The sequence below is a fragment of the Globicephala melas genome, chromosome 7 (assembly GCF_963455315.2).
Source record: "Globicephala melas chromosome 7, mGloMel1.2, whole genome shotgun sequence".
NCBI lineage: Eukaryota > Metazoa > Chordata > Mammalia > Artiodactyla > Delphinidae > Globicephala > Globicephala melas.
This window is the reverse complement of record NC_083320.1, coordinates 2,794,159-2,822,152: the sequence shown is the minus strand read 5'-3', so window position 1 is coordinate 2,822,152 and position 27,994 is coordinate 2,794,159. Positions and strand designations below refer to the sequence as shown.

Sequence of the window (27,994 nt, the reverse complement as noted above, 5' to 3'; positions counted from 1 at the left end):
ACAGGGAGCCGGGCCTTGAGACGAGGGGTTCACCGAGGGGTGAACTCTCAGACAAGTGCGTGGGTATGTTTGGGGAGAGCTGCTCACCAGTGTGGAGGGGTGGACAGAACCTCTAGGGGCGCTGCCCCTCACTCCCGCAAACTTACCTCTCCGAGCTCCGTTCAGATGCACAGCCCCAGCCCCAGGAAGATCGGGCCAGGGCTAGCCTGCTGGATGCCTCCCACCCCCACCTGGGCCTCCCAGTGACCAGGCCTGTCTGCCCCCAGGTGCCACTCCTGATGGCGCCCCCGCCGCCGCCGCCGTTCCCCCCTCCTCCGCTGTCGGCTGCAAGGCACTCCCTGGAGGATGGAAGAAGAGGGGGCCCAGGTGTCGGGGATCCCGCTGGTGCGTACACGTCTCCAGGGAGGGCTGGCCTGGGCTGTGCGTGCTGGGAGCGGGCCTTTCCGGCCTCACCTCCGAGGTCCTTCGAAGGGGCCGGGGGGAGGTGGGGAGCAGAAGCCTCGGCATCTGGGCACGCAGAACACTGAGGACAGGGCCGGGGCCACCCCTTCCCGTGAGCCAGCACCCCCGCTCTTCCAGGATTCCTTTATTGTCCTGTTGCCTTTTTCAAGTGAGGACAAACTCCACAACCACAATTAAACAGCCTCCTGCCCAGCCCTCGGGCGTCTCTCTGTGAGCCCTGAAGCCCCCGCGGCCTGACTCTCCTGCCGCTGAGATCTCGGGCAGCCTCCTCCCTTCTCTGGGCCTCAGCCTGTGCAGAGGGAAATCAGAGGCTGTGTCTGAAGGGGGCCTCCGAGTCCGCTGCTGTTCCCTGAGATTCCAGCAGGGGGCGGGGGAGCGGTCACCACCCGTTAGGGAACCGTGACAGCACTTATGAAAATGAAACGGCAATGGAATAGCATGAAGAATGTCAGGAGGCCCCATGTGCAGGGAAGGTCAGCGTGCTTCATGGAATGGGCTGTAGTTATACAGTCACACGTAGGGGTGCGTGCGTGCGTGTGTGTTTAGTGGAGGGAGGAGCGGTGAAAGGACAGGTTTGTGGTCTGATGGGGCTGCATTAGATCCCCAGACCACGGAACCCTATGCCCTTTCTAGCTCTTTCTAGGCTACAGGAGAGGCTGGGGAGGGGGGGACGGGCCATGGGATGGGATGAGGTGGGTGGAATGCAGGCTCCCCAACCGGCAGGGCTTGGAGGGGGCTCCAAGGACACCTCTGGAATGCCAGGGATGAATGAGTTTGCCCAGGTCCCAGGGCACTTGGCAGGGAGCTGCTTGGGCCTTTGGCTCCAAGTCCATTGGTACTTCAGGAAGGCCGGTCCTGCCCCAGGTCCGGGGTCCTCTGCTCCCCATCCCCCGACCTCTCTGACTCCAGCTGCCCCTTCCTTCCAGTGGCAGCGTCTCTCAGCCCAGCCTGGCCCGGCCAGCCTGACCAGCCTCTTCCAAGGGAGCACGTGACCCGCACAGCACCCCCGAGGGTCACCACCGGTGCCACAGCCGTCCCTATGGTGAGAACCCCCGCCGTATCCCTGTCTCCCAAGGCACCCCAGCCAAAGCCCGGCTGGCTTCTCACCGTGTTCTCCTGTGTGGGCCCCAGCCAGGTCACTCCTGGGGCAGCCAGGCCCTTTCCTCCAGGAGGCCCCTGGGGTGACTGGCTGGCATCTGAGGAGATGGAGATTCCAAGGCCAGAAGCAACCTGTCTCCCCATCATAGTAGACGAGGGACACTTCTCTGATTCCAGGGGGTTCCAGTGGCCCAAGCCCCTCATCCTGACAGATGCTGCTGTCACGGTACAGGGAAGCATCAGTCCATGGGAAGGGTGGGCCTGGCGCCCACTGCTCTCCTCCTCGGGGGGCTCCCAGCGGCCCACTCCTTCTCTTTCTGGGCACCAGCCCCTTTTAAATCCAGCCACCCTTTCCCTGAATGGGTCTTGGGAACTCTCAGCCCCTGAGATGCTCTTTTTGAGTTTGGGAAGTGCTGCATCGTGCTGCCCCCTTGTAGAGTTACAGTGCACATAGCACATTAAAGGCTCTGACAAGTCCTGCAGTCCAGAATTGGCCACCAAACTTGTCTATGCAACTGTTCCCCAAACGAGTTTGCCCATCCACATGGCGTGCCCTGGGCGGTATCTCTGATTGCCTCTCTCAGCCAGCAAGCCTCCCAACACGTGCCTGGGTCCCACAGGGCACAGCGGGGTCCCTGCCCTCAGAAGACTCACACTTAGACAGGCTGGGGGTGCTGTCAGTGGTCAGCTCCCCTGCCCTACCTGGTCAGCCTCCACCGCCCCTCCTCCCTCAGCTGCGCTTGCCCAGGGCGGTCCTCCCCTCTGCTCCCTCCCGGACCAGGGGCCCACAGGGGCCTTGAACGACCTGCCTGTCAACACAGGTGACGGAGACGGCAGCGGGGGGCGCCCCGGACAGCCTGGTCGCGCTGCAGCTGGATGGGCTGCCCGCGGGCGACCTCGACGGGCTGGTGCCCACGCGGGATGAGCGCGGCCGGCCCATCCCCGAGTGGAAGCGGCAGGTGATGGTGCGGAAGCTGCAGGCTCGCCTGGGCGCAGCTGCAGCGCCCGAGGTCCAGGTGGGGCCCGGCGGGGACGAGGGTGGGGGCGGGGCCTGAAAGGGGGCGGGGCCCGGCTTGGAGGGCAGGGCCGGATGGGGTGAGGGGCGTGGCGTTGTGGGAGGTGGGCGGGGCCCGGGTGGGACCAGAGCGTAGAGGGCGGAGGCGGGAGCAGGAGGCTTTGTACTGGCTGGTGGACGTGGAAGGTGGGGTCCCTGAGCACACACCTCGAGTCCTGAGACCCGGAACGCCACTGCGTGTCCCTCTGTGGCCTCAGCTTCCTCTTCTGCCAGACCATGAAGCTGAACCAGATCTGAGGGCTGTGTCCCTTCACCTGTAACCCTTCATCTCTAATGATGTGGTCCCCACATGTTCTTGGATCTAACGATTGTATCCCGTGCCCACCGTGTGCCAAGCTCTGTTCTCAGCAGTGAAGGAGACCAGCCCCGCCCCCTGGCGCTTATATTCCAGCAGGGAAGGCGGGGTGACTGGGCAACTGCGCTGAGGGTGGTTCCAAGTGCTAAGGAGAGAAGTGAAGCAATGAAAAGGGGAGGGGGCTCTTCCGCCTGGGTGGTCAGGGGCAGCCTCTCTGGGGAGTGGCCTTGAGCAGGGGCCAGAAGCAAGTGAGAGGGGAGCCCTATGGGAATGTGGGACAAGTGATTGGGAGCAGAGGGAACAGCAAGTGCAAAGGTCCTGAGGCACGGATGGGCTGGCCCAAGGGTGGGCAGAGGTGAGGTCGGAGAGGGGTCAGGCAGGTATCACCTTGGCGGAACCGTTGAGAATCTGAGCAGGGAAGGGCTGTGATCTGACTTGGATTTCAACAGGCTCCCTCTGGCTACCATGTGGACCGTTGTTGTAGAGTCTTATCCTGGAGGGATGCAATTTTGTCTGAATGATGTATTCTGCACCCTTGGTCTAGAGCTGCCTGTCAATACAATAATGCCAGCCATATGTGGCTACTTAAGTGAATTAAATGAAATAAAAATAACCCCCCTGCCCCTCAGTTAGCTGCATTAGCCACATTTCACTTCCGTAGCCCCAGGTGGCTAATGGCCACGGCAGGTTTCGGCATGCCATCCCCTCATCTCAGAAGTGTTGGGTGGCGCTGGTCTAATGGCCCAGCCTGTCCTCGAAGTCCGAGATGGACACCCATGGGGTTGAGGGTGGAGCCAGGCAGGGGTGGGTGGGGCCTCCTGCCACAGCCAGGAAGCCCTTTGGAATCTGACCCTGGGGCAGGGCCAAGGGTATGTGGAAGAACTCCGGGAAACAGGAAGGACAGACTGAAGGGGGAAGGGATTGGCCCAGTCACAGCCTGGCCCAGTCACAGCCTGACCCTTGTGGGCCAGACACTGCCCAGGACAGCAGCTCCCCCCCACCCCTGCAGCACCTGCTCCCCTCCCCGGGCCTCCTGGGACAAGGAATCAGAACTTACTTATGCAGAGTGCCACCTGGCACCAGACAATCCCGGGCCTCTTGGCAACTCAGTCCCCTCACCTGTGAAATGGGGCAGATGCAGGGCCTCCATCAGGGGTCTCAGAGAAGTTATCAGGTGGGCACAGAGCTGCACCCAGAGGGGGCCCAGCTTGGAGGCTCTCTGTGTCGTTCTCCCCCGCAAACTGTGAGTGCTGGGGGCACAGCTGTATCCTGGTGCCAGGGGAAGCCTCGAGGGGTGGTGTTTTGGGTGAAGTTGGCCACGTGCTGCAAGAACTGAGAGCAGAGCGGTTGAGGCCGCCCATCCTTAGGGCTGCCGTCCAACCGCAGAAGACTCTGTGGAGGGATTGGGGGGCTCTGAGGAGAGAGAGTCTTTGAAATCAACATTGAGGAGTTGAGGAGGACATGCGGGTGGCAGAGCAGAGGCACCCTTACCCCTTCTGAGGGGAAGACTGGGCCCTCCAGGGTGGGTGACTGCCCTGAGCCTCAGACTTGGGAACGGGGCTGGCCGCTCACCTCGTTTGCCCTCAGGGTCCAGGCAGTGGCCAGGGGGTGTCCAGGGGCTGGGCTGGGGTCCAGCAGGAACTCGCCATGTGGGCTGTGGCCCCGCTGAGCTGCCCTCCCTGTGCCCAGGACGACGGCGGGAGCACGGGCGCCACAGAGCAGGCGGCCTGGCGGTACTCGCAGACTCACCAGGCCATCCTGGGCCCCTTCGGGGAGCTGCTGACCGAGGACGACCTGGTGTACCTGGAGAAGCAGATCGCAGACCTGCAGCTGCGGCGCCGCTGCCAGGAGTACGAGAGCGAGCTGGGCCGGCTGGCGGCCGAGCTGCAGGCCCTGCTGCCTGCGCCCCTGGTCAGCATCACTGTCAACAGCCACTTCCTGCCCCGCGCGCCCGGGCTGGAGGGCGAGGCGGGCCCCAGCCCCGAGGTCGAGCCCGAGGGCTCCGTGGGGGCCCCGCAGGCCACGCCCGGCGCGCAGCCCCTGCCCTTCTGGTGCAGCCACGTCTCCCGGCTGGTGCGCAGCTTGTCGCTGCTGCTGAAGGGCGTGAACGGGCTGGTGCCAGGCGAGGAGAGGCCCCCACTGGAGGCCCCCAGGGAGGCCCCAGCCAGCCCTCCGAGGAGCGAGGCCCAGCGCGAGATCCAGGAGTGTGGGGTGTCGGTGCGGACACTTCGTGGCAACTTCGAGTCGGCCCCCGGCCGGCCCTGCACCCCGAGCCCTGGCCCCTGTGAGCTGGGGCCCCAGCCGGGGCCGTGCCTGAGAGGCTGCTGGCCCTCCCCCTTGCAGCCCCGCGGCGGCCCGATCGCAGGGGAGCCGGGGCCAGGCGACGCGGAGGAGGCCAGCGACTCGGGCATCAGCTGCGAGGAGGCCCCGTCAGAGGCGGGAGCCGTGCCTGGCCCCGACCTGGCCAGCCTCCGCAAGGAGCGCATCGTCATGCTCTTCCTCAGCCACTGGAAGAAGTCGGCCTACACGCCGGCCCTGAAGACGGTGGCCTGCAGGACCCTGGAGGCCCAGCGCGTGGAGCCGCGGCGGCGGGAGGCGGCCGGGGGCCCTCAGCTGCCCTCCCCGCCGTCCAGCGAGAGCCCGCGGCTGGGTCACCTGTGGCAGCAGCGCAGCATCATCGCCCACCTGCTGGGCAACTGGAAGTCCATCTTGGCCCACGTGCCCGCCCGACAGCTGCGGCGGCTGAGCCGGCGGCCCCATGGCCCCCTGTCCCCCGAGCAGTTCCTGCCCCACGTGGACGGGGCGCCGGTGCCCTACGGCAGCCTCACGCTGGACCTCTTCATGCTGGGCTACTTCCAGCTCCTGGAGTGCGACCTGTCGGCTGAGGAGCGCAAGGTGCGCCACCTGCTCTGCTTCGAGGTCTTCGAGCACCTGGGCGCCCATGGCTGGGAGGCCGCACGCGCCTTCCACAAGGCCGTGACGGACGAGGTGGCTGCCGGCCGCCGTGCCTGGACCGACGGCTTCGAGGACATCAAAGCCCGCTTTTTCGGCTCCAGCCGCAGTCACCCCTGGGGCGCAGAGCCCGGCCGCAAGTCGGGCCTGACCCCGCTCCGGCCCCTGCCCCATGCCGGCCCCAGCGGCGGCCCCGGGCCCGCGGCACAGAGGCTGGGGTCCGGCCCCCAGCGGGGCAGCTTCAACAGCGAGGACATCTGTGGCTACATCGACCGGAGCTTCGCCTTCTGGAAGGAGAAAGAAGCTGAGATGTTCAGCTTCGGGGAGTGAGATGGGCTGGCAGCCTGCCTTCCTACCAACGGGGCTTCCGGTGTGGTTTTGGTCCTCTCCTCTTTTCCTTTCGCCCACCTGGTGGCCAGGTGAGCCTTGAGGGCAGGCCGGCGGATCCTCAGCGTGCTAGTTGCCACCCTCCAGGTCTTCCCCCTGGCGGGAATCAGCTTCAGAGCCCTTCTCACCGCTGGCCCGAAAGTCAGTCCCCCAGTCGGCCCCGAAGTTGGATGACTTGCCATCTCGGCCCGCGCCCTTCTGCCTGGTCTTCCTTCAGGCACCTGTGATTCCAGCCCGGGTTTCCCCTTGGTCCTCCTTCCAGAGTCGCCTGGGTGTCCCTTCTCTCAGTGCTTCTGGTGCCGGTGGCTCTGGTCGCGTCCTGAGCCTCCGTCTGCCCTCCTCGGGTCCCGCCTTGGTTCCTTCTGGTGACCTTGGGCCATGCCCCTTCCCCTCTTCTGTCCCCTTTCCCCACCTGTGAAGTGGCAGAGGAGCTGGGGGTCGTAGAGAACGGGATTCGACGGGCAAGAGACCAGACTCCCGAATTCTTTCGGGTCAGGGAGGGACACCAAGGGGCTTTAGGGGACAGGTGTCTTGCAGCCGTGCCGTGGCCCCAGCAGGCAGTGTGCTGGGGAGAGGTTTCAGGAATCTCCTACGGGCCGCCGCCTCCCTGCAGACAGACCCGTTGGGATAGGGGTCTCTTGTGGTGTTCCTACGTGCCTGCAGAGCTTGGACGGCTCAGACAAGATGTGGGATGGAACAGAGGGTCCTCCCAGCCAGCTGACTTGAGGCTGTCACAGGGAGGGATGATCAGGAAAATATAAAGTCGGAGCTGCCAGGGCCGGGCTCGGGGGCAGCGCTGGCAATGGCTCCACTCCAGACCCTCCTGCAGGGTGGACACCTGACGTGAGTTTGCTAAATAAAGATCCATTCCTGGCCGGCCTTCCCACCTGTGCCCGTAGAGAGCGAGGGCCCCACCTGGTGGGCACCAAGACCCAGTCCTCAGCTCAGCTCGGCCGAAACAGAGGCAGCATCCTTAGCCCCACAGAGCCTCTACCTCCTCATCTGTGAAATGGGGGTATGGCACTGACCGCCCATTCCCAGCGTCCTGGCGAGGGTGGACTGAGGTCCCGTATGAGGGGGGTCTCTGTCCTGGGGTGACAGGGACACCAGCCTGTGTCAGTATTTTAAGGAGCAGGTTCTAATGAGCAGGGCACCAACCCTAGGCAGCTGGGAGCATCCCATATGCTGTTGCCGTCATGATGCCCTGGCGCTTAGACCCAAAACTCAACCCTTGGAGCTGGACAAGGGCTGGTCCACAGGGCGCTTCCGCTGCCCAGGTTGGCGGGGTGCAGGTCCAAGGGGGGTGGGGGGAGCCCGGGGGCCGGGGGTCAGAAGGTGCTGGGCGCTCCGATGTCTCTCTCCCTGTGGGCCTCCTGCAGGACACTGTTGTTCAGAGGAGGCCCGGAGAGGGGTGGGCGGCAGACACAGAGCGCAGTCCCAGAGGTCGCCTGCTGGCCAGGGCGCTCAGGACAGCACTGAGCGGGGGGCCAGCACGCCCACCTTAAGGCGTCCCTGCCTACTCACTATGGCCTTGGGCAAGTCCCTCCATGCCCTCACTTTCCCAGCTAAGAGACTGGACCAAGGCCAGCTGGGAGCAGCCCACAGTACCCTGGGGTCCATGAGGACCTGGGCTCAAGGTGAGTGGCAGGCAGAGGTTGAGGCGGGGGGCTCAGACCCAAGCTTGAGGCCTGGAAGGGAGGAGAGGACTTCTCTGCTTGGCGGTCACGGGGGACTCCCCAAATGCCTTTCTGCGGACACTCTGCTTCCTGGGGGTCCTTCTTATAAAAACACGGTGTCCTGGGAGCAGCCCTGGGGCTTCTGAGTCCCTTTGCCTGGGCTGATAAAGCTGGGTTTCTTTTTAAAGATATTCCAGGTGATCCTGATGCCCAGCGACCTGGGAACCCCTGGCCCACTAGCAACTCTCCTGTGGGAAGCAGGTGTCCCCTGCCGTAGGCAAGGGCTGGCCCCGGCAAGGCCGCACGTGCCGCTGTGAGGCCTGTTTGGTCCCTATAATCCTGCCATCCAGTTGTCAAAAGCTCACTGAGGACCCCAGAGCCACTACCTAGGGATCCGGAGGCTGTGAGGTGACCAGACACAAAGCAAGGTGCAAAAACAGGGGCTTCCAGAAGAGTTGGGAAAATACTGGAGAAAGGGAACCCCGTCTCTCTCCCCGGCTCATAAACATGTGCAGGACAAATATGAAGAAAAAGCTGTGTGGGAAAAATATGGGAATAGTGTAAGCTGTTCACATATCAATGCATAGATTTAGGCAAAGTCAAACTCTTTTTGAATGACTCTAAAGTTCTTTTGAAGCAAACCATGAACAAAGCGAGCTGTGGAGGCCAGCCTCCAAGAAGGCCTCCAGTAAGCCCACCTCCTGGAAGCAGGTCTGCTGGAGTCCCTCCCACATTGTACCTCAGAATATGGCAGAAGCCACAGACAGCACCTCCAAGTAGGTTATGAAAGGCTCCCATCTTTGTTGCTGTCCTATCTCTGGGGGAAGCTGGCCGCCATGTTCGGAGCAGCCCTGTGGGGAGGTCCGTGTGGGCCCCCACCCAAGGCCAGCCTTCAGACAACTGCAGTCCGGCCAGCCCCTTGGAGCCATCTAAGGACAGATCCTGAGGCAGAACCACCCACTAAAGTGGTCCCAGAACCATGAAACTGTGTGAGATAATAAATGTTCATTGTTTTAAGACATTAGACTTTGGGGTCATTTGTTATGCAGTAATAGCTAACTAATACAACAGACTAGAAGATTTTAAATAGAAGAGTAACGAAGGGGCTTACATTTCAAATATGACGACATCATAATTACAAAGCAATAGTCCATCAAACAAGGTGGTTCTGACCCCAGAATATGGTCACTCAGATCAACAGACCAGAAGAGAGAAAGCTGAGATATTTCACACAGAAAACTTTGCCCTTGAGATAAAGGCACTGCAGCAAATCCGTGGGGGAAAGAAGGAATTATTAATAACAGTACAGAGAATGTTGGTAACTATTTGGGGGAAAAAATGTATGACCCAGGGGGTGGACGGGTCTGGTTGAGCAGGACCTCACGGCGTGAAGGCACTGGGCCAAGTGTAGGGGACAGTTTTACCTCCTGGTGGAGAAAGGGCCTCCGTCACCCAAGGTGACGACCCTCTTGTCCACACGTCGATGTAAACCTTGGGGATCTCACTCTCCAAATCTGTTCTGGGGGAGTAAACACAGAGGCGACACTGCACTAGTTATCATAGTCCAAAACGACACACAACTCACACGTCCCTTAATAGGAGCGACTGGGTGTCACTTCCACCTTCTTAAAGTGTGATATGTTCCCTTTATGATGAAATTAAAAATCGTATTTTCTTTTTATTTTTTTTTTGATGTGGACCATTTTTTAAAGTCTTTATTGAATTTGTTACGATATCGCTTCTCTTCTATGTTTTGGTTTTTGTTTTGTTTTTTTGGCCACGAGGCATGTGGGATCTTAGGTCCCCGACCAGGGATCGAACCCACACCCCCTGCCTTGGAAGGCGAAATCTTAACCACTGGACCTCCAGGGAAGTCCCCAAAATCATATTTTCAAAGACTAATCACATCAGAAATGCTCACGATAGAATATTGTGATAACACAGGACACACACTGCTGTCATTCTAACGCCAGTGTGTTCATGGGGATTTCCTTCTACCAGTTTTCTTCTTTGTACTTTCCTGTGTTTTCTAAATTTCCCACAATGAACATGTGTTATTTTTATAATCATAAAAACAAACAAGCAGCGTATTTTTAAAAACTGCGCCACTCGGTAGCAATCTGATGATGAGGATATGTTGAGTCCCTGGTTTCGAGTTTCCCAAACTGACCTGTCATCCGAGGCGTTGGGTCCCCGAAGGGCCTCCTTTCTTGGCACACGAGGGGAGGCGGCTGCCTGTGAAGTGGCCTGTCATCAGAATCCCCTGTCCTCATTTCCTCCAGCCTGAGCCGGGAATGCCTTAACCCTCCGCGTTCTGCCTGCAAACACAGTGGGGCTGGGAGGCGAGACCAATAACTCTGTTCCCCCTCCAGCGCCTTCCCCAGGATGGCCCTGGACACAATGAGAGGTGGAGACATCCATGAGGCCCCTGGGCATGAGGCTGATGCCCGAGGCTACGGGGAAAGTCCTGGGACTCTCTGGGGGCAGGGGGCAGGGCCTTGGGCTGTGCTGGGCTATGACTGGACTGGCCTGAACTGGGATATGACTGGGCTGGGCTGGGCTGGGCTGGGGAGGGAAGCACGGATTCAGGAAACCTGTGAGTGAGCAAAGTATGGAAGAATCTTGTGAACGTATAATCAACTAGGCAATCACTGCAGTATGTGTGTAACGACGGGGTCCTCATGTCATAAGAGCAGAGACTGTGGTGCCCAGCTCACAACCAGCGCCCCAGCAGGAAGCAGAGCCCTCTGTCTCGGACGCGAGGTGTCATGACACCCAGATACCCTTGGGAAATTACCAAATCTTGCCAGGAGTGAGACTGTCACCCTGGGACCCCCGGGCCTCTCTGCACCATAAGAGCATCAGGCCAGTCCCTAGTGGGTGTCAGGAGGCCTGTCAGCCTCGGCCCTACCTGACTCTCCCACGTTGCAACACGCCTAGAAAGTGGTTGCATCGGTAAGGCCCACGCGGGGACAGGAAGGAGGGGCTGACAGGTAGAGGCCCCACCTGGCCTCACCAGGCTGCAGGCCCTGGGCCGGGAAGCTTTCCTCTGACCGCTGGCATGAGAGACACCCTCGCAGCTCCTTGGGCTCAAGCCCAGACTCAGTCAGGGCCTGCGGCTCCAGAGCCCCAGCGAGACCCAGACGGCAGGGACTCCCCACTCCGGGGAGGCTGTGAGCCGCCGCTGCTGTATTTGTAGATGATCCCATTTCTTAGCCATCTTTGATGCTCACGACTAATGAAGACAGCAGGGCAGGGAGGCCAAGGCCACAATACAAGGGGACAGATGCTTGGGATCCCACGACCCTGTTACCAGCCTGGCGGGCACCTCTCTTGGCCCCTCCTTTACCACCGAGACTCCTCGCCATCAGGGACCCCAGGTTTCGGAAGTCTTTGCTGAGCAACCCAGATTTCTTCATGATGATAACTTTTCCCCGCTTGACGAAGAATAAGAGGCCATGTGGGCACCTGTCAATAACCACAGGGAAGCTGGTACCTGCTGGGTGCTCAGGACACCCAGGCCCTGCACTGGGGGCTCCGTGTGGCTCCTGAGTCCCCAGCACAGGCTTCACCTGAGGGGGACCCTCTTGCAGATGAAGAAACAGAAGTGGGGGGAGCCGTGCCCGCCCCCCGCCGTCAGCCGAACACCACTGGGAGGCGGTGAGCCCAGACTCGCCCCTGCCCCGCGGTGCCTCCTGCCACCTGTCCTGTCTCAGGGGGTCACAGGAGGCTCCAGGCCAGTGTGGGCTTTCAGGGAGGACAGCCAGGGAAGAGCTGTCACCTCTCTCCTTCCCCCACTGGCCACCCTCCCTCCCTCCTCCCTCCCCACACTGACAGAGGCTAAAAATACCCTTCTGTCCCCACGTGGCCGCCCCGCCCAGCCCAGCCCAGCCCAGTCATATCCCAGCAGGCCCTCCATACCCCTTGGCCACTGGGCAGTCCTGCTCTCCAGGCTGAGTTCTGAGACAAGGTCCAGGTGCTGACTGAGAGGTAGGGTCTGGGGGGCAGATGGGAAGGCAAGGTGAGGACCAGGGCTGGCACCAGAGGGGAGGGTGGGTTCTAGTGGGACAGCTCAGTGGGCTTGGAGATCACAGCGCTGGGTGCTTTGGAGAGACCCTGCATGCTGGCTAGGCCACGCCCCTCAGCGTGGGGTGGGGGCTCAGGTCCTGGCTGGGGAAGAGGGCGAGGGTGGGCCGGGGGAGGCTGGACCATACCTCTGACTGCAGCCGGGGCCACAGCAGCCAGCCCCTGGCCAGAGCTGGGTTAAGGCCCTTTGGTGTCCCTCCCACTCTGCCCTCCTCTCTCCTGGCCTGGCAGTCACTGGGTGGAGGCTCTGAGACCCTCTGGAAGCGCCCGCCCCCCTGCTGGAACTGCGGGGCAGCAGGTGTCAGCAGACGACCTGAGGCCCCACGGGAAGGTGCTGGGCACCCTGGCCCGCTGGTCCCCAGGGCTGCAATGCCCGGAGAACGGGGCCACAGCAATGAGGGGAATGCGAGGCCTGGGGATGGCGGCCGCCTGACTGATCTCCTGCGCTCCCCTGGGAGGGAAGGGCCGCCTTCATCCTGGCCAGCGAGACCGCTGGGTCAGGCAGGATGGACACGGACCAGGGCTCCCTACCAGTCCTGTCTGTGCAGAGCCCAGGCAGGTCCTTGGGTCCCTAGGTGGGTTCCTGGGGTGCTTCCCTGCTCAACTCCCACCAACGGCACCCCCGCCCCGGGGCACCCGTGGTGCACGGTTCTCCTTATGGGGCTTTGTCACTTTCATGGCTCTTGGTTGACCCAGCATTTTGCACTGGCCTTCGCTTTGATGGGTCCGAAGCTGCCCCCTGGCGGACAGACAGCTTTTTTGCTGTGTGGTAACTCGGGGTGAGATCACCTGTGCAGAACCTTTGTTTCTCTGGGGCGGTTTTCTTAGGGCAAAAATACCCGAAGATCATAAAGAAATAGGCACATCATTAAATAAGCCCAGAAAAGGATCTGTTGAATCAGGCAATGTGAACGGCGGCCGCCCCCCAGAAAGTTTCCTTTGCCTGCTTTTCTTTACCAACCTACGCCCAGCGACGTGTAACCTGGGGGTTCAGGGCCCAGGCCCCCGAGCCTGGTTCCCCATGTCTGAGCTGTGTGGTCTTGGACAAGCGACCTAAGCCTTTTTTGCCTCTGTCTCCCCACTTGTCAAAGGGACTCAAACAGCACCCAGCTCTCGGGGTGGCCGCGAGGGCTGAGTGATGAGTATTTGTGCAAAGCTTAGGATGGGCCTGGCACGTGGGGGGCACCGTGACAGCACAAGCTGCCGTGGGGACGTGACCCCTCGGCCCCTTTCACCGCCAGCCTCTTAATCAGCACATGAGGAAGCTGGGATCAGAGAGGGACGTGGCTCACCCAAGGTGACCCAGCAAGGTCATGCCCAGTGAGGACCTATGGGGCAGAAACTATTCAAATGCTGATGCTCTCCCCAGCAAGGTGGGATCTGGGAGCAGAGGAGGCCACTTGGGGGTTTGGGGGTCCACAGGGATCCCCACGCTCCACGAGGAGGTATGGAGGGGGGCTGAGGCTTGGTTCCCTTGCTGGCCTGTCCTGCCCTGATCACTTGACCACGACTAGGTCTCCCGCCCGCTCTGAGCCTCAGCCTCCGCACTGTAACCTGGGAAAGACACTGCCTGCCTTGCAGGGCTGTGGGGATGGCTTAGGTGAGAGGCTGGGCGAAGCACTTCACACACAGTTGATGCTCAGACCGACGGTCGGGTGGATGGGTGACTCGGGCTGAGGAGACCGTCCCCGTGGCTGACCGTGCTGGCTCCTCTCCCTAGGAGCCCGTGGGGACGCCCGTGAGTAGGTGGCCGCGCAGTCATGGTGTGGAACGTGGACGACCTGGACTTCCACCTGCCCTCGCACGCCCAGGACATGCTGGACGGCCTGCGGCAGCTGCGCTTCCAGCCCAAGCTGGCGGACGTCACGCTGCTGGTGGGTGGCCGGGAGCTGCCCTGCCACCGGGGGCTCCTGGCGCTGAGCAGCCCCTACTTCCACGCCATGTTCGCGGGCGACTTCGCCGAGAGCTTCTCGGCGCGCGTGGAGCTGAGGGACATGGAGCCGGCCGTGGTGGCGCAGCTGGTGGACTTCGTGTACACGGGCCGGCTGACCATCACCCAGGGCAACGTGGAGGCGCTGACCCGCACGGCCGCGCGCCTCCACTTCCCCGCCGTGCAGAAGGTCTGCGGCCGCTACCTGCAGCAGCAGCTGGATGCCACCAACTGCCTCGGCATCTGTGAGTTTGGGGAGCAGCAGGGGTTGCTGGGCGTGGCTGCCAAGGCCTGGGCCTTCCTGAGGGAGAACTTTGAGGCCGTGGCACAGGAGGATGAGTTTCTGCAGCTGTCCCAAGAGCGGCTGGCCACTTGTCTGGCCGGCGACCTGCTGCAGGTGCAGCCGGAGCAGAGCCGGCTGGAGGCCCTGCTGCGCTGGGTGCGCCACGACCCCCAGGCCCGGGCCACCCACCTGCCCGAGCTGCTCGGCCTGGTGCACCTGGACGCCGTGCCCCGGCCCCGCATGCAGCAGCTGCTGGCCACGGAGCCGCTGATCCGGGAGTCGGAGGCCTGTCGGGAGGCCCTGTCCCAGGGCCACGAGGGGGTAAGTGACGGGTGGGGAGCGGGGAGAGGTGCTCCAGAGACCCCACCGGCATGGGGACTGACAGTATGATGCGGGTGTCCCCAACCTTGCAACTCTGCCTCCCTTGGGCCGGTTACCTGTGAGGGGGTCGCAGTTCATCCCCAAGTACAGGTTGCGCCCCTGGGTGTGCCATACCCTGGACGTGAGGGGAGGGGGACCCCAGAAGTGGTCATTCCCAACCCCTGTCTTGAAGGAGCCCACAGCTTGGTGGGGACAAACCTGGAAACACACCTAAGGCAGCATGAGAAAGGCCAGCGCTGGACTGTGGGCATTCTCAGAGGGTCAGGCAGTCACGGAGAGCTCTCCGGAGGAGGCAGCATCTGAGCTGGGCTTTAGAGGAAGGATAGGAGCTTGGCAAGGGGGACCATAGTACAGGAAGACGGCACAGCTCGCGCCCAGGCAAGGAGCACGGACAGGCGTGGCAGCCGGCCACCACCTGCCCCTTAGGAAGCTGCTCCAGCGTTTATCGGGTGCAATTTCCTATCTGTGCTGGAGGTGGGCCCGGTGGGTGGACAGGTCCTAATGAAGCGACGGGCCAGGGGAGCCGAAGTCTGTCCGCTGCCAGGCAGCCTTGCTCGGAAGGGCTTCTTAGGAGCCACGTCAGGGGACAAAGACGTGGCTCAGGCCAGTGGCGGGGTGTGTGGTGGCAAATACTAACCGCTCCCCCGCCAGGCCCCGCCAGGCCCCGCCAGGCACAGAGGGCGGCCTCGCGCTGGAGCCAGCTAGGAGCCCCGCCCACTAGGTGGTCACCCTGTGACGGCGGGTGGTGGGAGGGCAGGTCTGAGAGGCAGTGGGACCCCGGGATCCTGGGAGCTCTGGGCGGTGGCTCCTTACCCACCCAGGTAGGAACATCCCAGCATTTCCTGCTGGGCCATCCCAGCGCGACCTGCCACAGGCTGGCTCGGGGAGCTGGGCTCCTGGGGGGGCGGGGAGCTTAGGTGGGGAGCTGGGGAAACGTACAGGCCTTGGCCGCTCGAAGCGAGCAGGTCTCACGCGCAGGCACACCAGGACCTGCTGCCCCCGCCTCTCCCGGCCCTGAGCGCTTCTTACCGTCGCCGGCATGGCGTGTGGACGTGTGTGTGTGAGTGCGCACCCACACACAAGCACACCCGGGCACGCACGCGCTGCAGCTCGCCCCGCCCTGTCACAGGGCCACGCGGAGGGCCCACGGCTGCCCCCAAACGCCCCGGCCACCCCCTGCCGCAGAAGCCACCTTAGCGGCCTGCCGGCGCCTGGGCGCCTCTGACCCCAGCCCTCCCGGCCCCACAGGCGCTGCTGGGCCTCCCGCGGGAACTGGAGGAGGTTCTGGTGGTGGTTGGCGGGCGGGCGCTGGAGGAAGAGGAGGAGGACGCCGAGCAGCTGGCTCCCCGCCCCGGGAACTTCGCCTTCTACAACCCCAAGGCCAGTGAGTGACCGTCCGGCGCCCAGGGCACGGGCACTGCTGTCCCCGCACCGCGACACGGGCTGCACAGAGAGCGGGGCACCCACCGGCCGCGCAGGGGCGGGATGGGGGGCTGCAGAGGAAACCGGGGCCCCCACAAGGGAGGGGGGCTGACTGTGGGGGGCGCTGCGGCCCCCTCTCCCTCCAGCCACAGCCCTAACTTTGGGCCCCAGGGCCTTGGGTAAAGGGTCCTACCGCCCAGACGGCACAGCGTGGGAAGGTGGCCGCTGGCCGGAGTGGGAGGGCGGCCTGACCGCTGCTTCCTCTTGGCACCCCTGCCCTGTGCGCCCAGTGGAACCAGGTCCCAGGGGGAGGACAGAGGGCCGGGGGTGCAGGCAGCCTGGGGAGTGAGAGCTCTGGGTCGGCCCAGTGGGGCTCTGATTCTGGCCTTTGAGCGGGTCTCTCCACCTCCTTGAGCCTCGGTTTCCTCATCTGTGAGATGGCCTTTGTAACAAGGAGCCAATGGGAAGAGGGGCCAGGCCTGCCGTCTGGATGGGGCCTCTCCTGACCACAAGAAAGCAGGGTTGAGGGGGCAGCAGGACGGTGGAGGGGGCACACTGGCCCCAGGAAGCTCTTTGGAAAGCACTGCGGAGCTGGCCGCTGTCCTGGGGCCGCTCGGCAGGTGGCCACCACCCCCATGGCGTCAGCGGCTGGCGGGCTCCAGGAAGTCCGAGGCCGGCTGTCCCAAGTCAGGGCCTGACGAGAAGGGATTTGGGGGCTGACGTCAGGAGCTGAGCCCAGGAGCAGCTGTCCCTCAGACCCCGAGGGGAGGAGGCAGGGGGGCACTGGCAGGCAAAGGTCTGGTGACCGCTGGGCAGTCCCCACCCTGGGGTGACACAGACATGAGTCAGGGGGACACGCAGTCCCTGCCCAGCGGGCTGGCACCCGGCGAAGCCTGGGGTTTCACATGTCCTGAAAACTGTCGTAAACAGTAAACAAAGTCCTCCCGGGGACGTCCCCGAGGCCCAGGTCTCTCCCACAGCCTCCCACAAGCACCCAAAATGTGTCCATTATAGGACTTAACCATTCCCACACTTACTGCCTCATTTTGGTTTTTTCAAAGCACTTTCTCGTCTCTTGCTTCAGTTTACCTCGTGTAGCTTCGTGAAGGCAGGTCCAGCGCGGGGGCATTACCCCATCCCTCACACTGGGGACGCTGTACCTTTAACAGCAGCCGTCTGACAGACGAGTCTCCTGTAGTCCCCACGCCCCCAGAGATGGGAATTAGCCCCATTCTACAGAAGAGGAAGCCGAGGCTGGGGCTTATTCAAGGCCGCACTGCCGGTGCAGAAGAGCTGGGGTCTGGACCCGCTCTGCCCGCTACATGGCTGAGTCTGATCCCCTCCACGCTGCCCGTGGGCGCGGAAGGTGCTCAGCATGAATGAACGGATGAGAAACGAGTGAACGAATGAGGCTGGTGTCATAACCCCCCCTGTGGTTAGTGAGCAGGCCCCTTAACCCATCCCCCATCTGACTGAGGTGGGACCTGACTCAGGCCCAAGAGGGCCATCGGGGGTCAGTGGGATCTGCTGCAGTGCCGGGGTGAGACCTGGCCTCTGGAGCCTGGACCGCTTCTCGGCACACCCTGGGTGCAGTCAGGTGTCCAGTCTGGGTGCCGGGCTCTGAGGGCGGCGTGGGGCACCGGGGGTCTCCAGGAGAGACGGTGCACACGCAGCACCCGGGGCCACCTCGAGCCTCACCCCACCGGTGTCCTCCCCCACCTCTGCCCTCAGCTGAGTCCCCCCCTCGGCCCTCCCCACCGGTGAGGGGACATTTCTGCACCCCTAGAGCGGGGAGGAGAGGCCCCCGCAGTGAGCCCAGCCACCCTGACCCCTCAATCTTCTTGCCAGAGAGGTGGATGGCGCTCCCAGACTTCCCTGACTACCACAAGTGGGGCTTCTCTCTGGCGGCGCTGAACAACGACGTCTACGTGACAGGTGGGCAGGCGGGCGCTCCCCGCCTTGAGCCAGGCTCCCAGCAGCTTAATCCACAGAGCAGATCTGACCCCTGAACGTAATGGTCGTGAGAACAAACCCTCGCCCTGCACTCAGTGGAATACCTGCCCGTTTAGTCAAGGCTCTTCCAGACCTTTCCATCTTGTGAAAGCAGGGACATTTACAGTCCACACGAGGGTGCAGGGAACCGTTCTGTGTTCTGTCCTACAGCCGGGGCCTCCCCAGAAGGAGCTGTGTGATGGAGGGTGCCGGGGTCAGTCTTCTGTTTTATGTGTTAGAAGTTGGGGGTCCTTGTAAGGTCTGATTGAGAAGAAAGCTTCCACTCGTGGAGGTTTGAAACCACTGATCATGTTCCGCTTGTTTCTGGGGTGTCCAAGTCACACGGCGAGACTGCGCCACCACGGCCACCCCCTGCCCAGTGTCCAGCAGGACGGAGGCCTGGCCGGGGGGGGGGGGAAGGGGGCGGGGCCCTGGAGAGCCCAGGCTGGCGGGCGCCCGAGTGGACAGAGCCTCTCCCGGCAGGGGGCTCTCGGGGCACCAAGACGGACACCTGGTCCACAACGCAGGCCTGGTGCTTCCCGCTGAGGGAGGCAGCCTGGAGGCCCGTGGCGCCCATGCTGAAGGCCCGCACCAACCACGCCAGCGCGGCGCTCAACGGGGAGATCTACGCCATTGGCGGTGAGGCCCCTCCCCTCGCCTCCTGCCTCCTTCCGGCCCCTCCTCGCCCTCTGCCGCCTGGCAGCCTCTCGCCCCCACACCTGGGCCACCTGCTCCCTGGGCATCTGGGGTGAGGCTCAGACGCGAGCCTTGGTAGCCGGCCCCAGGGTGATTCAATGCTCTCCAGGGACGCAAGAACAGGACGAGTCAGTCCCCGAAAGGGACCCATGAGGAGCTGGGGCCTCGAGCTGCCAGCAGGGACGACCACTCCCATCCCAGAAACTTGGGCTCAGCCCTCAGCTTGGGGCCACCTCCTTGGTGACGTCCCTGGGGTGAGGGGACCCACCGTGCCTCCTTTTGCTGTCACCTTTGCCCACACCACGCCCTCAGCCTGAGCCCAGGGCCCACCTTATCCCCCTTACACCCCAGAGCTGCTGCAAGGAGACGCTAACGGTTAGATAAGTATTGAGACATGAGATGCGTGTGGGAGTTTCCCAAGGCCTCTGGAGGTGACAAGCTGGCCCTGAGGCCGTCCTAGGTGCCCCACCTGTCCTGGCCGGCCCCCTTGCCCTCAGTGGCTGCCGTATCCCTGACCCAAGGGTAGAGGGCACGCGTAGGGCCCAGGGCAGCTCAGGGTCCCCAGGCTCTCAGAGCCCAAGGTGGGCTCCAGGGAGAGCAGGAAGCCCTCCCACCCACGGCTGGTCTATGTCACTGTCACATCCAGAGCGGAGGTGCTGCCTAGAGCTCCATCCACTGACCTCCTCTCTCCCACGGAAGGACCCCACCACGTGAGGGGTCAGGGGGCGGTGGCCTCCTGGGGGCCCCACGGGCACCTCTCCAAGCGCCCTGGGCTCTGAAATGTTCAGAGAGGCTGGGCTTCACCGTGAGGCCCCATTGCCCACTCTGGAGTCGGGCGGTCCTGGGTCCAGGTGCCCACCCTCATGCCACTGCTTGGAGGTGAGGCCTTGGGCAGACACCCTCACCTCTCCGAGCCCCAGCTTCGCTCTCTGTAAAATGAGGATAAGTCCCCTGCCTCTCAAGGCCGTGCCCTTCCCCTCCTGGGGCGCCCGGAGTGGTCCCTGCGGCCTCTACGGGGCCCCAGACCCTGCATCTCTGGGAGCCTTCGCTCATCCTAGCCCCCTGCAGCCCTGACGCCTCCACGCCTTGCCCCTGCAGGCACCGCTCTGGATGCTGTAGAGGTGGAGAGCTACGACCCCTACACGGACACCTGGACGCCCGTCAGCCCCGCCCTCAAGTACGTCAGCAACTTCTCGGCGGCCGGCTGCCAGGGCAGGCTCTACCTGGTGGGCTCCAGCGCCTGCAAGTACAACGCCCTGGCTCTGCAGTGCTACAATCCCGTCACAGGTCGGGGAGAGGGGGCATGGGGCACGGGGAGGGGCCGGGGCCGGGCCACCAGTCCCTCCCAGTGTGGCCGAGGGGTAGGTGGGACCCGGGGGCAGGGCACAGGTGGGATCCCACCTCAGTGAGCGGGAGGGTGGAGGCCCCAGGGGTAGGTGAGGTCGAGGGGGGCAGGGCGCCGGCCGCCACGGCCCCATCAGCAGCGGATGGGACAGTCGAGGAAGGCAGGGGACCAAGGGGGCAGGGGACAAAGGGGGTCACCAGCTCAGAGCCACAGCTCCATCCCAGCCTGGAGGTATAGGGGGCTGGGGGCAGAGTGCCCAGGGCGGGGGATAGGGAAGCCCAGCCCTGGGACTGAAAGCTGTCTGGCTGCTGCCTCTGCCTGGAACTGGTCTCCTGGGGACGAGCAGTGGCCCGGACCCCAAGGCACAGTGGGCGCCAGTGTGGGCTCTAGACTCTGTGCCAGGCTTTGGGCCCTCTCGGGAGCCCTGGCCGCACGGCCGCCTGGTGACGCGGGCTGGGGCGTGTCCCCGCAGACGCGTGGAGCGTGGTCGCCTCACCCTTCCTCCCCAAGTACTTGTCCTCGCCGCGCTGCACCGCGCTGCACGGGGCGCTCTACCTGGTGGGGGACAATACCAAGAAGGTCTACGTGTACGACCCCGGGGCCAACCTGTGGCAGAAGGTGAGCCAGCCTCACCTCCCAGGGCGACCCCCACCTGGACCCCTGACCCTGCAGAGAGCAGGCCTGGGGACGGTGGGGTCTGGGGGTGTTGCCACCGAGGGAGGTGGGGACAGTGAATGGAGACACGAGAGCCCAGAGCCCCCCTGAGGATGAGCGCGCCGAGAACCTCAGGCTGCTGGTCGTGGAGGGTGCTCCGTCCCCAGCACACAGCGCCTGTCCTCCTCAGGGAGCAAGACCGGGCTCAGTACTCAGGGGCCTGTGGACTCAGAGACAGCTTCCTTCTTGGTGTCGGCCGGGCCCGAGGGGGAGTGAGTCTCCCGGCCCTGGGGGTGGTCAAGCCAGGGAGGGGATTCCTGAGCTGTGGGGCGGGGAGCAGCCATTCCTAGGCACCCCGTTCACCCCACCCCCATTGCCGCTACTCCCTCCCTCCTCCATCAGGCCCAGGGGAGGGCGCGGTGGGTGGACCCCTGGGGGCAACGGAGCCCTGGCCTTTCCCCCTGTTTCTTCCCGAGAAGGGGGAGGGACAGTGCCCGGAGCCCGTGGTGGCCTCGGCACTAGCTGGGCCAGCAGGGCAGCAGCAAGGCCTCTGTGATCCTGCTGACCGCAGCTGGCCCCTGGCGTCGGCGCTCAGCTGACCGGAGGCCCCCATTACAGTGGCAGAACAGGTGCAGGGAGGACCTGCCAGGCTGCCGCTTTCTTCCTGGGTCCCGTCGGCCGGGCCCGTCCCAGCCCACAGCGTGGTTCTGGGCTGGGTCCCAGCTGTGCGGGGCTCCACTTGGTCCTCCCCAGGCCTGGGGGGTGCCGCCCAAGACCTCTCTCTTCCTGCCCTCCCAGGCTCTTCCAGAAGGGCCCACATCTTTAGCCCTCACCCCGCAGCCCCCATCCAGGGCACCCCTAGGCTACGGGCCGAGGCAAGGGGTGCAGGGGCAGAGCGATGGGTCCCATGGGGCACCAGTCAGGGCTGAGGCCACATCTGTTCCCTCCGAGAGAGGACCGCCGAGAACCAGAAGCGCAGCCCAGCCCTCACCCTGGGAGGGAGCCCTGGGGTCAGCCCTCCACATCTCCCACCCGCTTTGACTCCCCAGCTTCAGATGTGAGCAAATTCAGGCCTAAGAGAGAAAGAGGGGGCCGGAAACATCATCCTGGGAGACGTAGGGTGGAGAGGGGACCAGTGGGGTCTCTCCACTGAAGGGAGAGTCTGAGGGGTCCTGGAGGGGCAGCCGGGGTGAGGTCCCAGGCAGCAGGTGTGCTGGTACCCTGGATGGGGTGCGGGCCGTCCTCTCTGCATGTCCCCCCGTCCCACCCCGAGGGCACCGTCACCACCACCCTCCAGTCGCCCACTGGACGCTGACCGAGGACTGTCCACAGGTGCAGTCCCTGCACAGCCTGCATGAGAACGGGGCGCTGGTGTCGCTGGGGGATGAGCTGTACGTGACGGGCGGCCGCTGGCAGGGCATGGACGGCGACTACCACGTGGAGATGGAGGCCTACGACCCCCGGCGCGACGCCTGGACCCGCCACGGCGCCCTGCCCCGCCTCTGGCTCTACCATGGGGCCTCCGCCGTCTTCCTGGATGTCTCCAAGTGGACCCAGCCCTTCGGGCCCACCCAGGAGCCCTAAGCCGCCCCTCGGCGCGCCTGGAGCAGGCCCGCTGAGCTCCCGCCCCGGGGGACGGCCCCCTTTCACTGTGGCTTGTGAACCAAAGTGTCGCCGTCCCCTCCAGGGCTTGGGCTGGGTTCGGGCCACCAGGGGACGTCAGAGGACACAGCCTTGGTCTCCGCAGCCACCACGCCAAACTCTGAGCTGACCCGCGGGAAGGGCTGGGCCTCTGGAAGCCTGTATGGATGGGAGAAGCAGCTCTACTGCCTGTGGGGTGTCTGAGACCTCAGAGGAAGGAGCCCAGGGCCGGGGGAGCCTTGAGAGAACTCCCGTGCTCTCTGAATACTGGCCGCTCCTGGCTGTGTGTCCCACTGGTGGCTTTTGGAGGACCTGCACAGGTGAGGGTGACACGGAGGCCCAGGAAGCTGAGGCTGTTGCAGAGGGCGGGCAGCACAGAGCAAAGGGCCTGAGGTGGGGTCAGCGCCCAGCCCTGGGGGGCCTGCTTCTGCCTGTCCCACAGCTGTGTGACCACGGCCGGCAGCCTACCCTCTCTGGGCCTCGGGCACATGGGGCTGCCTCGGGTGGGCTGCCTGCTCTCCCTGCCCCCAGCCTTACGTTGGCACCTTGTTTCCAAAGACTGTTTCTGGGGACAAAGGAGACCCAGCCTTTTCTGTGTCAGCCCCAGGAGGGCAGCACTCAGAGGCTCTGAGGGAAGGTGGTGGGGCGTGGCAGGAGGAGAAGGGTCCTCCCACCCGCTTGGGCGCTGGGGGCAGAGGGGGCAGTAGGGCTTCCCAGGGAGGCGAGCAGCGAGAGCCAGGACCCCCCCTGTTTCTTGGGGAGATTTGCTTCTAAACAAAGGCTCTTCATCAAAATGAAGGTCCCCAGACGGGGGCCCACAGGGGCGGGGGTCCTGCAGGGACTTCGGGGGATGGCCCTTGGGCGCTTTGGTGGTTTGCGCCCAGGCGGCCTCCTGAGTGAGGAAGACCAGCATTTGGGGTGACTCGGGTGGCTCGCGCCTGCCCAGAGCCCCCCGACTTGGACTGGGTCCCCTCGCGGGGCTGGCTCGGCCGCCCTGCTCCTTCCACCTCATCCTGAACAAGGCCAAGTTTGTAGCCAAGGGGATGATGAAGGACTCCCACTGGGTGCTCCGTGGGCCAGCCCCTTTGACACAGGCTCTGTCAGGGGACACAGGGCTCCAGATGGGGAGCTCTGGGTCCAGCCTGGCACCGAGCAGCTGAGGCCTCGGGTACCTCCCACCCCCTCAGGACCCGGGTTTCCTCTCCAGGACCAGCCCACAAGCTCCTCTGTGAAGGCATCAGGGACCCAAGGGACCCTTGACATCCCTGGTCCTGAGGAAGGAGCCCCTGGTCCCTCCAGCTTCTATGGATCCAGATCCACTTTGCTCCCAGACCTGAGCCCTCACAGCCATGTCTTACGGGAGAATTCAGTTGGCCCCAGGGCCCAGACAGAGCGGGGCCTGCTGAGTGTCTGCTCTCTGCACCTGAGGACACGTGGTGGGCTGGTGGCCTGGGCGAAAATGAGGATGAAGGTTTCTGGGATCCTTGAATCTTTCCTTAAGAAAATCTTCTGAATTTTCAATCCAGACAGTGATTGAAAGTGCTTTTTCAAAACAAAAACTGAACGTGTCAAAGTGGACTTATTTTGATGACAAACGGGTAGTTGAAAAGATGGTGTTCTAGGAGAAGACCTGCTTTCTGCCCCACTTGCCCCCACGGCACTGGGGGGCAGTACTTGGGGTGGGGGAGCATAGCCCACCCCAGGGCCTTGTCCTCAACTTTGGGGCGCCAAACCGCCCTTCGTCTGATCAGCAGAGCTGGAATCGAGCCCCTCCAGTTGAGTGATGGAGAATACTTTAATGAGGAGCTATTTCCGAGGTGCGGGCAGGCTGAGGGGGACCCAGCAAGGGCTCGAGGAGCTCCCAGGGCTACTGACGGTGGGGAGCTGCCACCACCCCTCGGCCTCCAGGGCCGAGCAGAGGAGGTGCAGACCCCAGAAAGGGAGCTAGAGGGAAAGGGCTGCTGAGGGGCTGGGGCCTTTGCTAGAGGAACGCAGCCACTGCCACTGCCCCAGCGCCTCCCACTGGCCAAACCCAACCAGAATCAGAGGAAAGACAGGCCACGGATACAGTCTGTAGTGGCCAGCCTGCAGGGGCAGAGAGCAGGTGGAGAGGGGTGGACAGGGCACCAGGATGGGCAAGCAACATCTCCAGCACACAAAGCAAACACAGGAGATTCTCATGTGAGATGGACACCCATGTACTCATTCAAGCAAGGATGGTCGTGGAGAATCCAGGCCTCCACACCCCTTTCCAAAGCCCCCAGAAATCAAGGCTCATCAGAAGGCTTGGGGCTAGTGCGGCATCTAGAAAAGGGAACAGGTAACCCTGGAACACGTGCAGATGCCCACCACTCTGAGACCCACGGCAGGCGACCACCTGCCCTACTCCAGAATACTCGTGTGTGCGGGTGGGGGCATGCTGCCTTTCCCTCAGACCATGCTGGGTAGACGGAGACACTTCCAGTGTCCTGCAGTGACAGACCCTGTCTGCAGCGACCACAGTGCTCTCAGCCGCCAGGCCCAGCACAGCTGAGCCGGGGGAAGCTCCCTTTGGTCCCCAGATGAGCCGGGGTTAGGGATGCTTCTAGCCATTTCCACTGGACTTGGATTTTCCAGTACCTCCTAGACAAGACCATTTCATTACTGAGCATCTTCCCTGTACCAGGCAGGGACAGGGATTGCTGGAATCAGCCAGCTGACATTTGTAATTAAATGGACGGGTCAAATGACAGTTCACTGTAGTCCATTTAGACCACTGCACCAGTTGGCTGGTTGACCAGGTGGCCCAGTGGAAAGTATGCGTATTGACCTGGACTCTGGTAGTGGCTGAAGAACGGGGTAGTTTCAGCCACATACAGCGTAAGGATGTCCACTCCTCCAGGGCTATGTCATTCGTCTTTGATTCCCAGCGCCCAGCACAGCGCTGGACACTCAGGCTGAGCGTAGCTGCCGTTGCTATGTGTGCAGGACCAGGTACACAGGAGAACAGCCGGGCATGAAGCGGATTAATTGAAGAATGGAATAGACTGTGATGAGACTCTTCACGGAGAAAGTAATTGCCTGTTTGGCATGAACACCCTAGGAGGCAACGTGATGTCCTCAAAACTAATAGACTGTCCTAGGAATTACCTTGGTCACAATCACATTTAAGAATGTGCTTCTTCCCACAATGGCAAACGGAGCCATTGAGAGCCTACCATCTTGTAATAAGCTGAGAGGTGGGCTAAGGCCTAATTTTAAAATGAATCTCTTGAAAACATGGAAACAATTAGCAGAAAATAACCCAAGAGACCCTCTTGGTGAGAGGTGAGAAGGAATGCTTCCCCTGAGCATTAGACCTGAGGTTGCCCACGGTCCCATCCAGGAGGTACATGCAGGTTCCCAGCACTTGTCCCTGTGCTTGGCACGCAGCAGGAACTGAGTCAACATTCATTGAATTGAATTGAATCTGTGGGCTTCAGAGTTACTGACCTCAAGTTGCGGGGCCTGGATCTGGACGAGTTTTCATTTGGTGGCTACGTGACCTCAGGCCGATCCCAAGACCTAGCCTCAGTTTCCTTGTCTGTGCAATGGGGACAATCACGTGACTTGAGAATTAGATGATGTCATGCTGGGAAGGCTCCGACGGACAGCAAAGGTTGCCCGCCTGTATACCGGGAGACCACACAACAAGGTTCCCATTGTTTTGGGGGGCAGAGGGAGCTTTGATTCCCATGACTTCATCTGCAAAGGTCCTTCCTTTGGAGGAAGAGAGGAGAGTGGGAACAGCCTGACTGCAGCAGGCCGCTGGGAAGCCAGGGCTGAGGCTGTGACATGAGGGCCCAAGAATGAGGATTAGATTTCAGCCAGGCGTGAAGGCGCGTGGGGGAGGCCACCTCGAGCCCCGCCCGCCCCCTCCTGCGCCACTCCATCCAGTCGCTCCTCCCTGGGATCCATTAACTCACCCTCAGATGCCACCCTCACTTCTGAGCCCACGGGAGGCTGCTGCAGTGGAAGGGCCCCAGGGTCATCGGAACCTTGTTTGTGGTGGTCGTTGAGCTGCACGAGGCTTTGCTAAGCTCCCCCCTCCTCTGAGTAGAGGCTGTTTCTGGAATGCGACCCCAGAAACCTGCAGGGAGCCCCACCTGAAGGCCCCAGCCCTCTGTGCTCTCCTGCCCCACGGCCAGGCTGTGTCATCACCTCCGGAGAGGGTTACTGGAGGCTGCACAGCGCCAGAACGGATTTGATTTGGGCCCTCTGGCAGGCCTATGACATCATGAGGATTGTTCACTGTTTGGGAAAATAACTGTTTTTCACATAGCAACAGCTCCTGTCCTCAATGCTGGCCTTGTGAGGACTGGGGCTCCCTACTGTGAGTTGGAAATGGTGTCACAAGACTATCTGAAGGATCACGTGACCCAAATCTGGTCCCTCCCTCCCCACACGTCCTCACGTGACCCAAATCTGGTCCCTCCCTCCCCACACGTCCCCCTGTTGTTGTGCCCATTGTACAGAGCAGCAAACTGAGGCTCCGGGGGATGAGGGCCTGAAGGCCCTGAGGTGTGCCTCCTCCGAAGCCTCAGAGGGCCGTGTGAGGACCAGGTTTGCTGAGCAGACCCGCGGCTGGGTGTGACGTGGGCTCTCTCCATGCTCTGCCATGGCCTCCGTGGCCCAGGGCCTCTGTCTTCAGGTAGGTCTGAGGGCACCTACCCTCCGCGCCCCCATGATGTGATGTGATGACCCTCACTGCTCAGGCAGCCTGGAAGGCAAGCAGGCCTCGCTCGTGGCTCCGCACAGGACCTGCCATGGACTCAGCTCCTCCTAGAGCAGGCCCTGAGGACACGTGCATTAATCCCAGCTCTCAGCCAGGGAAGCTGAGACTCCAAGGAGCTCGAGGACAGGCTGGCCACCCTCAGGTGAGGGGCAGAGCCCAGGGGGAGCCCCTTTCCCACCACATCGGGCTGCCCCCCTGAACTTCCATCCCCTCAGGAAGGGAAAGCTCGTGATGAGCCCCCCTGGTTCAAGAGTGGCAGCCGCATGCATTTCCCTGGGCTTCCCTCACAGCCAGACCCCCATAGGAAACCCCACACCTAAGGGGTTCCCGTCCCGGAAAAGACAGAGCTGTATTTTCAATAACCTTCAAGTTCATCAGCAAGAATAGGCAGGGCCCTGATGGGCAAAACATGTGGCTGTGAAGATGTGACCATGCCCAGGGGGCCAGAGGGCCCAGCCCGGCCCCAGCCCCGAGCCCAGGCTGTGAGTCCCTAGCGAACCCTCATCTCGCTGGGCTGACCAGTGAGAAGTGAATGAGGTGCTGGATGTGGACAAGCTTTTTCAGAAACATGAAGGTACTGTTCACAGAGCTGCATCTCCTGAGGACAGAAGCCCCTCTCTGCCAGCGGACTGTGGGTTTCAACGATGAAAACACCCCACACTTGGCATCCCATGGTCCCAGATGAAGTCTCCCCCGCAAAATGAAAGTGAACAAAATTTTAACACCTAACGCTGAAGCACACGCCCAGCACACACACACACACGTCATTACAAAGTTCCAATGCCCGGCTTCCTAACAGATGTTCCTTGTGGGACCAGAAATGAGAAGCCACCCAAGAAGTCCTGAATTCTTTGAGAACCTTCTGG

At 62.5% G+C, this 27,994-nt stretch overlaps 2 protein-coding genes across 4 annotated transcripts in view; both read left to right on the top strand.

The window, feature by feature from the left end:
• Window positions 1-7,556, top strand: part of ESPNL (espin like) — a 28,200-nt gene extending 20,644 nt beyond the window's left edge. For all 3 annotated transcript variants that reach the window (XM_060301625.1, XM_060301623.1, XM_060301624.1), the window contains 4 exons: window positions 267-384; window positions 1,389-1,504; window positions 2,382-2,576; window positions 4,620-7,556. In XM_060301625.1, the coding sequence (XP_060157608.1) occupies window positions 267-384; window positions 1,389-1,504; window positions 2,382-2,576; window positions 4,620-6,212 (2,022 nt within the window). In that variant the 3' untranslated portion in view covers window positions 6,213-7,556. The remainder of the gene's footprint in view (window positions 1-266; window positions 385-1,388; window positions 1,505-2,381; window positions 2,577-4,619) is intronic.
• A 6,235-nt stretch (window positions 7,557-13,791) lies between these two features.
• KLHL30 (kelch like family member 30) lies at window positions 13,792-22,318 on the top strand. The gene is made up of 7 exons (XM_030853273.2): window positions 13,792-14,565; window positions 15,874-16,009; window positions 17,896-17,982; window positions 18,523-18,678; window positions 19,834-20,022; window positions 20,553-20,698; window positions 22,067-22,318. The coding sequence occupies exons 1-7, from the start codon at window positions 13,792-13,794 to the stop codon at window positions 22,316-22,318; spliced, it is 1,740 nt and encodes a 579-aa protein (XP_030709133.2).
• The last annotated feature ends 5,676 nt before the right edge of the window (window positions 22,319-27,994 follow it).

Bases quoted from the DNA above. Each gene is read 5' to 3' on its own strand.
- KLHL30 (XM_030853273.2), top strand. From the start codon at position 13,792: ATGGTGTGGAACGTGGACGACCTGGACTTCCACCTGCCCTCGCACGCC. The intron at 16,010-17,895 runs GTGAGTGACCGT...TCTTCTTGCCAG, and splicing joins CTTCTACAACCCCAAGGCCA to AGAGGTGGATGGCGCTCCCA. The intron at 20,023-20,552 runs GTCGGGGAGAGG...GTGTCCCCGCAG, and splicing joins GTGCTACAATCCCGTCACAG to ACGCGTGGAGCGTGGTCGCC.